The sequence below is a fragment of the Bos javanicus genome, chromosome X, assembly GCF_032452875.1.
Source record: "Bos javanicus breed banteng chromosome X, ARS-OSU_banteng_1.0, whole genome shotgun sequence".
NCBI lineage: Eukaryota > Metazoa > Chordata > Mammalia > Artiodactyla > Bovidae > Bos > Bos javanicus.
Genome location: NC_083897.1, coordinates 55918746 through 55930969, shown reverse-complemented (window position 1 = coordinate 55930969; position 12224 = coordinate 55918746). Strand labels below are relative to the sequence as shown.

Genomic DNA, 12224 nt, shown 5'->3' with positions numbered 1-12224 from the left:
CAAATTCATTTATATTAAATACCCAGAATAAGCAAATTTATAGACAAGGAAAAATTATTAGTGGATTGCCTAGAGATGGTGGTGGGGGTGAAGGTAGGGGACTGAGAAGTGACTGCTAATGGGTTTGGAGTTTCAGGGGGCATATTAAAATGTTATCAAATTGATTGTGGTAAAGGCTGCACAACTCTGAATGTATTAAAATTAATTGAAGTATACGATTTGTCAGTCAGCTGTATGGTATATGAAAAATATCTTAATGATTCTCTAAAAATGGGACAAATAGTTGCATATATCTCATAGAGTTATTGGGAGGATTAAATGATATAATGCATATAAAGTATTAATATAGTCTCAGTGTATAGTAGTGTGAAAAGTGAAAATGTTAGTCACTCAGTCCTATCTGACTCTTTGCGATCCCATGGACTGTAGTCTACCAGGCTCCTCTGTCCATGGAATTCTCCAGGCAAGAATACTGGAGTGGGTAGCCATTCTCTTCTCCAGAGGACATTTCTGACCCAGGGATTGAACCTGAGTCTCCTGCATTGCAGGCAGATTCTTTACCATCTGAGGGTGGCTCAGTAAGCAATCACTAAATGATTGCTCTATTGCTACTATGGTTTACCTGGTAGTTCAGCTGGTAAAGAATTTGCCTGCATTTCAGGAGACCCTAGTTCGATTCCTGGGTTGGGGAGATCTGCTGGAGAAGGGATGGGCTACCCACTCCAGTATTCTTGGGCTTCCCAAGTTTTAATATGCATAAAATCATGATATTGGCATTAATGAAATTGTGATGAAACACCCCAAAGTTTATACTAATGTGTCAATGAGACATAAACTTCAGCAATGCCCCAAAATAACAATATATGGAATAGAGGTCTGGTCAACAATTATGCTATTCCTAAGGTGTTCATAATTAACTTGTTATATTAAAGATACATCTTAAGTAAAGTGTTAACATTTTTCTTTTCATGATCAAGTGGCTCAAACAACTATCATTAAGTTATATACATTTAAAGTAAGTAAACCAGTGTCAGTCTCAAGCATCAATATGACAGCCAACTCTTATGGAAAAAGCTGGCCCAGAATTTCCAAAGCTGTAAATAATGCACACGTTGTACAATCTGGGGAATAGAATGGCTTGCAGTTTGGGATAGCTCAGGCTAAGCTTGTACATGTTATCCTGTAAAAAATAGATCTTTTGGAAACAGTTCACTAACCCTAGAATATCTACAAGGGACAGTGAATGCTGCCATGAATCAACTCCAAATGTGTGTGCCAAGAATGCTAAGTGAACTCATGATACCCTTCTTCCTCTCCAAAGTCTTCACTGATTCAAGATTAACTGAAGGTTTTCAAGGAGTTATTTGAAGTTAAAAAGCACAGGAGTATACAAAAATTAAAGTAATTCAAATGCTACCAGCATTATATACATGCATATAATGTGATTCATGATACATATATATGATTCCAGCTAATGGAATACTCATACATTGCTATTTATATTGATATTAATTGTGGCTTGACATTTTAGCTCAGTTGGTTGGTGACCTGCTTTGGATTATTTGTTCTATGACAACTTTAGAAGTAGTTGACTGATTTTGTTAAACTGAAGAGACTCAGGGAGATCCTAAGTTTCCACCTTCAGTATTTACCATACTGAAGGAATGGTGGGTAATTTATTATTATAATATATTATATCCTGGCAATTTTTGATTATTTTAAAACAATTTAGTACTTGGAATGAGGCTACAACATTTTGTCATTATATTGAGTGAACCTCAAAGAGTATGGAATTGTTAATTTATGAGGTCCTGCCACAAAGAAATCACTCTCCGTTTTCCCATCTCTGTTTTGGCCATTATCATGTGTGTATGCGTGCTAAGTTGCTTTAGTCCTGTCCAACTCTGCCGTCTTATGGACTGTAGCCTGCCAGGCCCCTTTGACCATGGGATTCTCCAGGCAAGAATACTGGAGTGGGTTGTCATGCCCTCCTCCAGAGGATCTTCCCGACCCAGGGATCAAACCCATGTCTCCTGCGGCCCCTGCATTGGCAGGCGAGTTCTTTACCACTAGTGCCACCTGGGAAGCCCAAGCTGTTATCATATTGCATTGTAATTCTACTTACACATCTCTTTTCCCCACTAGACTTAGAAACACCTTAAGGCCAAGGTCCTCATTTTATTCACCTCTATATTCCTAGGATCTAACACAGTATTTGGGATCCATTAAGAACTTGAAAAGACTCTGATGCTGGGAGGGATTGGGGGCAGGAGGAAAAGGGGACGACAGAGGATGAGATGGCTGGATGGCATCACTGACTTGATGGACGTGAGTCTGGGTGAACTCCGGGAGTTGCTGATGGACAGGGGGGCCTGGCGTGCTGCAATTCATGGGGTCACAAAGAGTCGGACACGACTGAGCGACTGAACTGAACTGAAGAACTTGAAAAACGTTTTAAGGTAAATCGAGTTAAATAAGAAAAAAAAAAAAGGAAGATTTGACTGAACAGCTAACTTCCTAATTTAGGGTTCAATTAGCTATTTATTTTTGCCTTGTAGTCCTAAGTATTGCATTAAATACTATCTTTTCCCTTATTATCTTGTAGTATACAGTGGTCTCTTAGGGAACTTAATATAATTTTCAGTAGAAACTAATGTGCTGGTGAAATCGATTTCTGACGAAGATTAACACTCCTTATTCACTCAGAAAGTTTGAGCCTGTAGCACAAAACACAGTCATTAAATATGAATTTAAACAGCCTGTAAAAATAAAATAAATCCTGAAACAGAGAGATGAGAAATAAAGAGAATCTTTCATATTGGATCAGATTCATCTGGCGTTCAATTAGCTTGGAATTATTCCTCTCTTCTGAGTTTTTCTTATATAATTTAGACCCCCAGGTTTTAACTCTTTAACACAAAAGAGAAAATAAACAGTATTTATATTTATTTTATGCATAATGCTGACTGGTAATTTAAGTCTTAGGAAACTTCCAGGAAAAATAGCTATCATCATCAATGAGAAGAACAGGGTACATTTCCAAATTCACCCTTAATTGCAATTAAATGCCACATCTCAAATCTTTCCATCCACATGTATTCATGGATTTTTCAAAATTTCTAGGAGTCTGTTACAGTTTGTAAAGCATGCATTTAGGTTCTTTAAAAAAAAAAAAGCTGTATTCAAAAGAAAGGTCTACCTAGCATCAACACATTTCAAGTGGGACAGATGCCTCTATGATGTTTTACTAATTTGATATTAAAACATAATATAAATTAATATACTATGATAGTGTTATTTTTTCTTATAAAACCACTGAAAATATATTCCTTTTCAACTGCCAGAAACCTAATTAGCCCTGGTATAGCAAAGGTTTGTTCATCAAATTAAAAGCTAAATTTACCCTTAGAGAGAGAAAATAAATGGAAGATTATAGGACCAAACTGGATTTGTGTGTGTTTTTTATGCATTGCTTTTGTCTTTATATTTTATACATTACCACAAGCAGCTTTAGCTGAATAGGCTTGCTTTGTGAAAACAAAAGTTTTAATATTATTTAAGAACATGTTTATCATCTCAAAATATATAGTTATTTGGTTAAGATTAATCTTCTTTCAGCATCACAATGTGAACACAATTTAGCAACAACCAAACTGTCATCACTATGTCAGCAAAAAGTATGTAAATTTCTAGAATCTTGTGGATGACTAATGGATTACACTATAGGAGAGAGAAAGTCAAGATGTTTATTTTCCTCTAGAGAGACAACAAAATATCTGTACTGATGCCAACTCCATGCAATAAGAAGTATTCATTTCAACCCCAAATTTTCATTTACTGGCTTGCCTTTACAAATATGCAGAATTGAAAACTTATTGTAATCCTCAAAAAAGCACAAAGTAAATAATAATTCCAGATCATGTTTTCAAAACAGTCTTGAAATTGATACTTAAATAGCTCCTATAATATTTCTAATTTGGCATAAAATGCCTGCGTGAGACTCTTGTTCATGGGGAAAACAGAATTCAAAATATTCTGGAGAAAATTAATTAATGTTTGCTCTGTGTATCTATTGTTTGATAAACTACACCTAGCTTAGTTGCTAATGATAAACTTTTTTGTTTGTTTATGACTTTGAGGGTCATAAATCTAAGAAGAGTTCAGTTCAAAGGTTTATCTCAACTTAAAAGTCAGGGCATGTGGGACTGGAGGATTCACTTCCAACATGGGTTTACACTCATTCACTCACACGTCTGGTTCCTTGGTTCTTTCTTGGCCTTTCTTTCATCAAATGGTATCCCATCCTCTAGGGCCTCTACATGTGGCTTGAGTTTCTCACAGGATGGTAATTTCAGACCAGAATAAGAGACCCAAAGTGAAGTTACGAGATTTCTTTTGGCCCAGCCTCCAATATCCTCAAATATCATTCCTTCCATACTCTATTGGTCAAGTATTTCCCAGACCAACCAGATTCAAGGGGAGTGGAATGAGAAACTACATTTAAATGGTAGGGATAGGAGAAAAATCTGGGGCTAACTTTAATCCACTATAACATTATCTCAAAAATTTTAAATATTGGGATTTGGCAAATCTGAACTTGGTAATATCCTTAAGCCATTTAGTTCAGATTGTTATATTTTGGGTAGTTCTCATTTCAGTTCTAGTTTTAAGGCTATCTAAAGCTGCATGTGCTTGGTAAATTTTAAAAAATGAAGGAAAATAATTTCTAGAGGTTTTGAGACCTTACTGAATTCTAAAACTTTTCAAGATATACACAAGGATGTCCAATCACCCCAGTTATCTTTCTCTAGCTCAATTTTATGCTTAGGATTTCTAAGCCCTCATCACTCTGTCTACAGAGCCCCCCTCCCCACACACACACTGAAGAGTTCTCTGGCATTTAAAGAGCTCCTAACATCACCTTACTGTTGAAGCATGAGTAAATTACAACACAAAATGCTTTCCAGTTGTGAATAAACAGTACTAAATAAATGTGTGGAAAAGTTAAAATCACTTAAAATTAACCAGTCATGTGCTCCTTGGAATGCCAAAGATCTTGTTTAACTGATTTTGTTTTTCTTTCTCTGAATTACATGGTTGATTTAGCATCTCGGAGAAACAGCCTTTCTGGAATGAAAAATGGGCAGGTTTCCATTTTTCTGTCAATAAAGTTGTTTTCAAATTATGTAACAAAATAAAAACTGAAAAGTTCAGCCTTGCATCTAATGTAAATTGGAAGCAAATTACTTTAGTGCTTTTACAGGGTGATATTGGTGAGTTATTTTGACGTATATATCTAAGTTGGAATATATATATCTTAGGGATAGTCCTGAATAACACAGACAAGTGTGACACCCAGTGAATCTGAATGAAATTTACTCCCTACAAAAGTTTCCCTCCCTACTTTAGAGCAACATTCCTCAAACTTTGCTGTTGAAGTTTGCTTAATGGCAGAGGAAAATGAAGAAGTATCTCCCTAGATACACAAACACAAAATTTAGTCATGTTTTATTTGAAATGGTTGTGTGAATTTTGCTTTCTACTCCTTATTTCATGTTTTCATATAAAAATAACTTATCCATTTGAAACTTCAACAAATGATACAAGATCATTTTACAGTTTCACGTAACCCCTGGCAAACCACTGAGTACTCCTGAGGTATTTTATACCAGTATGGATGGAAAGATTTAAATAAAACTTACTGAAAGAGTGTGTCAGCACATCTAGATTTGGCTTTAACAAAATGTGGAAGACTCTGCAAGGTAATATACAGTAGTGGGGAGAGAGCCATAGTCTAATACTTTGACATTATCTACAAAATATTCAGCATTTTCACAGCCCACTCTTGACAACATGTTTATTATTTTGTTTTTGTTTTAAAATATTTAACTCTGGTACTCATATGGCTAGGCAGCATTAACTATAATGTGCTATGTTTCATTTTATAAAAATGAACACGCTCTTAATAATAGGTGAGAGGAATCTCTCACATATTTTTAAGATATAAACAAGCCTATAAAAATAAAAATTGGATTGGAAAGATCAAAGTTTGAGTACAAAACTTCCAAAGTGAGTGAAATATTAGGGCCAATTCATATTCTCTGATTATATAATTGGTAGGTACCACTGTGGTCATATATTTCAATGTCACATACCCAAAGTACAACTAATAACTTTGCCAGCATATTTACCTGGTTATCTTGTTTAGTGTTAAAGAAATTATCTGAAGTGAAGAATAGAATAAAACCTAAGATAGATGAAAGCTCACAGATGTTACAGAATGTAGCTTTATGGACATGGTTTGAAAGAGACACTAGTGGGCCTCTGAGTTTTAAGCTTAAAGTTCTTGGAATATAAGGATTAGTGGTAAGAGACTCAAAAAGAGGCTCAACACCCTGTGTCTTTATTTCAGTCTGTAAAAAGACAGTAGCATCCGTAAATCAACTTGTTTCTTTTTGTTACACCATATTATTTATAAATATGCAGGATCTCAACCTAAAAGCAAGTTTTAAATAGTCCTGAATTGTGCCACTGGAAATAATATTATCAAATCATTCTAAAGGTTGTACTGCGGGGCTGTTGTATTTTGAAAAAGGGGTTGCTCTCCAGGAGTTAATGCCCTCTGAATAAAAATTTTGGATGGACAAGCATGAAAAGTTTTCTGCACCAATCACCAAGGCATGACACCCAGGAATCTATCAATCACAGTCACAAAGCTCTGTCCTATAGCACAGAAAATACCCAGTGTAACCAGTTAGTATTACCATTCCTGATGCAATACAAACTCATTTCCTTAAACTGCTATTGCACTGAACTCTGGGGTTATAAATGAGCAGACACATATTGATTTGCATGTAATATCAGTAGCAGTAAACCTTTCCTGATTCATGTAATTTTCTCCATCTGTTAACAGAGAGCAAGTTTAGGATCTATTATTCCCTGAAGGCGACTTACCCAGCTGGACATCTATAACACTTGGCTGATTCTCCATGGGGAACAATGGCTTGGGAGGTTTGTCTGTGAGTAAAGCTAGAAGAGAAAATGAAAAAAGGTAACGAAACAATTGAAATAAATTACAGGATGAGAAAGATTCTACCCTGTATGGTATTTAATGTCTGTAAACTTGATAGTACGTAAACACTTATCAGACAGTGTTCCTACACGAGTTGTTACTCTATCCATACAATATCCATTTCCTAGCACATTTAAAGTGCTGTTGATTCACTGTAAATTGGCTACTTACTTTGAAAGCTACACTTTCCAACAAGATCAAATGAATATCTACTTTGAATGGTTTTATAAGCTTGTGAGTGTAAAGAAATAGAGATTTTAAAAGTATAATCATATAAACATTAAATCTTCATACCCACATAAAATATTATTTAATGACATAAATCCTAATGAACATTTCTGGTGGATTGAAACTTCTACACTGCTGAACCATCCCTCAACTCTCCATCTCAATCTCTAAAACAATATAACAAAACACTGGTAACTTCATTAATATAATTGATAATTGATCAAAAATACTGAACAAATATATTTTGCCCACTAAGTCCTGTGCTAAGCGTTAAAGGAAAAGAAGTAAAAATTTCATCTTTGCCTTCAAAGTATAACCTAGGAGTATGAACACAGAAGTAGCACATGAACTAAAGAGATGAAAGAACAAAGCAGACAACTTAATAAAACATTGTACCATTTGAGTTATAAAACGATAATGTGGAGGGATTTCCCTGGTGATCTAGTGGCTAAGACTTCACGCTCCCAATTCAGGAGGACTGGGTTCCATTATTGGACAGATAACTAGATCCCATGTGCCTCAACTAAGAGCTCATATGCTGCAACTGAAGATTCTGCATGCTGCAATGCATAGTGAACATCCAACAGGCCGCAACTAAGACCCATGACAGCCAGATAAAGAAATATATATATATATATATATATTTATTTATTTATTTATTTAAAGCTATATGGAGTAAAGGAATGGAGAAAGGACAGGTCAATATTTGTTGTCAGGTTGGGCAAAGTTTTATGAAAGAAATGAGTCTCCACACAGACTATAAGGAGTGGAAAAGATTTGGAAAGGCAGAGTAATGAATAACAAACACAGGAAAAATTAATAACATAAATCAAAGAATAGAGGGCTTCCCTGGTGTTTCAGCTGATAAAGAATCTGCCTGCGATGTGGGAGACCTGGGTTTAATCACTGGGTTGGGAAGATCCCCTGGAGAAGGGAATGGCTGCCCACTCCAGTATTCTGGCCTAGAGAATTCCATGGACTCTATAGTGCATGGGGTCACAAAGAGTTGGACAGGACTGAGCAACTTTCACTTAGCAAGCACACTGTGATTAAAGTTGAACAATCTGGTAAGAAGGACTTGAGTAGGGTGGGGTAAAAGTAAGTTGTTCATGATGTGAATTAATTGGAAATAACACTTGATATAATTGAGCTCACTTCTGGAGGATCCTGAGACATATGCAGAGGAATCTGGACATGATATAGTAGACTAGAAGACCATTGTAAAGTTTTGGAAAACCAGCAAAAAAAAGACTATCTATCTAAAAGACTATCTATCTTTAGTGCTATCTAAAGACAAATAGCTTGATATGTACAAAGGTCTTGGAAAGAAACAGCTAAGAGGATTCAGTAACAAGGCTGCAGTGAGGGGATAAGGAGTTAGAATACTGAAGTCTAGAGAAATGTTCTTTAAAAAATGAGGCAAATTAGAGAGGCACCTAGAAGAAAGAAATGTAAGGACTTAGCACATAGATATAAAATGCTTTATGACAAACATTATGTGACGCTAATATTTATATCTTGAGCTCCTTTTAATTATCTCAGTATTTATGCCTTACTTCAACTATCCAGCTAGACTCTTACCTATCTAGGGGAAATGTTTTATACTTCTTTGTAATTCACAAGCGACCTCGAGTTGGGCTAGGCAGGTAAGAGATAATCATTAAAGCATTGTAAATTGATTGGTTTAGGAATTCTTGCTGACATGAGAGAAGTTCATCTCATATTTGCAAAGATATTTAAAAGAAAAAGAGAGAAACAAAAGTTGGGCACATGATAGGTAAGGTTGTGTACTAAGTTGCTTCAGTTGTGTCCGACTCTTTGTGACTCTATGGACCGTAGCCTGCCAGGCTCCTCTGTCCATGGGATTCTCTGGGTAAGAATACTGGAGTGGGTTGTCATTTCCTTCTCTAGGGAATCTTCTCTACCTAGAGATCAAACCTGGGTCTCCTGCACTGCAGGCAGACTCTTTTCCACTGAGTCACCTAGGAAGCCCATGTAAGGTTAGGGAAATGCACAAACTTGGCGATATACACACAAAAAATTGTGGATAACAAACAAAGGCACCAGAAAAGAGCTTTACATAACATTAACTTTATCTTCCTGATATCCAAACTGTTCAGGAAAATTTTAGTGAATTTTTCTCATTTTTCCAATAAATCTTTGTTGATGACCTGTAATGCATCTTGTCCTTATGGAATTAAGTGATATATTTTTCTAACTAAGCTGATTGTAGCATAATATAGGCAAACACACAAATTCAATATCTATAGTCTTCATTTCTTCAATATTTCAGTTATTCTTAATACCCTTAAATATTTGAAATATAAAGAATATGCTCTAGGCAAAATTTAAATATTTGTATACAAAACCCAGTCACAATAGATGTTCAATTTTGTTGTTTGCTATTGTTTGAAACAGCAAAATATTGAGTACTACTAAAATAACCATCAGTAGGAGTCTGGTTAATAATATTATGTTACTTCTATCTAGTGATATATTATGATACATCTACTTAAAAGAATGAGGTAAATCTGTATGTCTATCATGAAATATCTTTTTTTAATTTAAATTTATTTATTTTAATTGGAGGCTACTTTACAATATTGTATTGGTTCTGCCACACATCAACATGAATCCGCCATGGGCGTACACGTGTTCCCCATCCTGAACCCCCCTCCCACCTCCGTTCCTGTACCATCCCTCTGGGTCATCCCAGTGCACCAGCCCCGAGCATCCTGTATCGAACCTGGACTGGCGATTCGTTTAAATATCTCTAAGATACACTATTCAATGAAAGAAACAAGGTTCCAAACAGTGTGCATAATAATACTATCCGTTTTATGAAAAATATACGTGTGCACGCACATGTGCTATGCATTTATAAATTGGTATAAGCATGGAATAGTTCTGAATGGATACATGTGAAATTCATAACAGTGATTTCTTCCAAGGAGAAGAACTAGGTGGCTGAGGAATAGGGGTGGATAGGTTAATTTTCATTGTATACCTTTTGTACATTTTGAACAACATAAATATACTGTGTATTAAAAACATGAATAAAATTAAAATTAAATAAAGTCCTGCCACCTACATTTTATTTATAAAAGAATAATTTTGGTTATTTGGTATAATTATTGTCAATTTGCCTTACACCTCTAGATTATAGATACTTTGATTGCTGGAAACTGTTCTTAGTATTATTTTCAAATATGTCTTGCCACCAAATGTATTATTTGGAATGTGGTAGGTGGGAAGTAAATTTAGGTAATGTATTTCATGCTCAAAGATGAATATGTTGTCTTACTTTCATCAGGATATGAATTTGGAGTCATGGTTGCCTCCCATCCTAAAATTTACCATGGACTATGGATATATTTACTCTGATTTTATTATTGTTAAGTGTCAATAACTAACATGTATTAATATTCCTGATAATTTTAGGTGCCCTACATTCACAGGTGGTTCATAATTTTCAGTTATGTGCTTTCAGATACATTAGTTCATGTGATCTACACAATGACTTGGAAGGTAAGAAAGATAGAATTATGGCCACCTTAGAGATGAAGCTAAATGAAGCTTATGTTATCTCATTTGGTGCCCCCTTGTGATCAAAATCTCCTATATACAGAATGGAAAGGAAGATAGACATAAATTGTAGGCAGGAAACAGGTAAAAAACGCTAAGTACTGAATCAATTATTTTAGCCTCTTTGACTACAGACTAATCAACTAAGTTAAGGTTCCGAGGCCAGTGACAGTGGCAGACAGTCAGCTGAAACACAGTTTCTAGAGAACATTTCATGCATATACATTTTTTCCCTAAACCCATGAATGAAAGGAGATGGACTTGCACTTATCCTAACACATCCCAATGGGATGTATGGGCGTGGAACCTCATTAAATTCCAATATCATGTCTAGGCCTGGGAATTGCCAAGAAGTGCAGAACATTTGTGATGATAAAGCAGCAACTTCAGCAGTTCATCTGGATCCTGACCAGAAGCCCACAGACAAATCTATCAGCGTCCAGCATAATTACAGCATTTGCAGATTAGCTAGAGCACATGCTGCCATGAGCAGTCAAGCTCATTTCTTTCTTCTTCTTCTTTTTTTTTTTTTTTTTAAACCTCATCTGAGAATCACAATTACTGTTTGGGAAATGAAGGGGAGAACTGTCAATACCAGGCCCGATGAACCACACAGTGGAGATTTACAGTTTTATTAGAAAAGTTATCTTGGACTTCTAGACTAATTGAGGTCTGAGCTAGTCTTTGAATTTGCTGCTCAAGCTTCATGCTTTGATTGAAAGAATGGGAGCAAGGGATGCAGTTTGGTACTAACATTTAAGTCCAGAATTCCTCCCTGCATTTCCCTCTGTAGCTGCTCATGTTTAATTATCCTTAAATATAATTGCTGTACAGAGTATACCATGGTATTAGTCTTAATGTGCTAGTGAAGCTATGACTGTTACCGCCTGTTTCTTCCTAAAGCTAAGTTTTATATGTTTGATACTAACTATTCTGAGGAGAATGTCCAAATTACCTCTTCCTTTTCTACTGCAGGCAACAGTTGTATCTACCTGTGCAACCAGAAAAATTGATTTGACTGAAATGATGGATACATTTCTGTGAACTTAGTGTAAGAAATCAGTAGAATCAATTGTTGGATTGAATAAATGCCTAAGAGTTACATACAGTTATTACAAGTTTCATTGTCCTCTTTTGTTGATGTGTCTCTAATTAGACTTGCCAGTGAGCCAAGCAGGAGGGAAAAGAAGGACAGCTGGATGCAAAGGACACTAAGTTTGAACCCACTAGAATCACAAAGTAACTATTTAATTTTTATGAATGAAGACATTACAAAATGTGTATGTTTAACTCAATGAAATGTATCCCTCCAAATCCATCCAGTATCAGCACTGAAATC

At 35.6% G+C, this 12224-nt stretch overlaps 1 protein-coding gene across 19 annotated transcripts in view; it reads right to left on the bottom strand.

Moving 5' to 3' along the window:
• The window catches only part of IL1RAPL2 (interleukin 1 receptor accessory protein like 2), a 1479983-nt gene that overhangs the window by 286566 nt on the left and 1181193 nt on the right, over nucleotides 1-12224 (bottom strand). For all 19 annotated transcript variants that reach the window (XM_061409315.1, XM_061409320.1, XM_061409306.1 and 16 more), the window contains one exon: nucleotides 6955-7029. In XM_061409315.1, the coding sequence (XP_061265299.1) occupies nucleotides 6955-7029 (75 nt within the window). The remainder of the gene's footprint in view (nucleotides 1-6954; nucleotides 7030-12224) is intronic.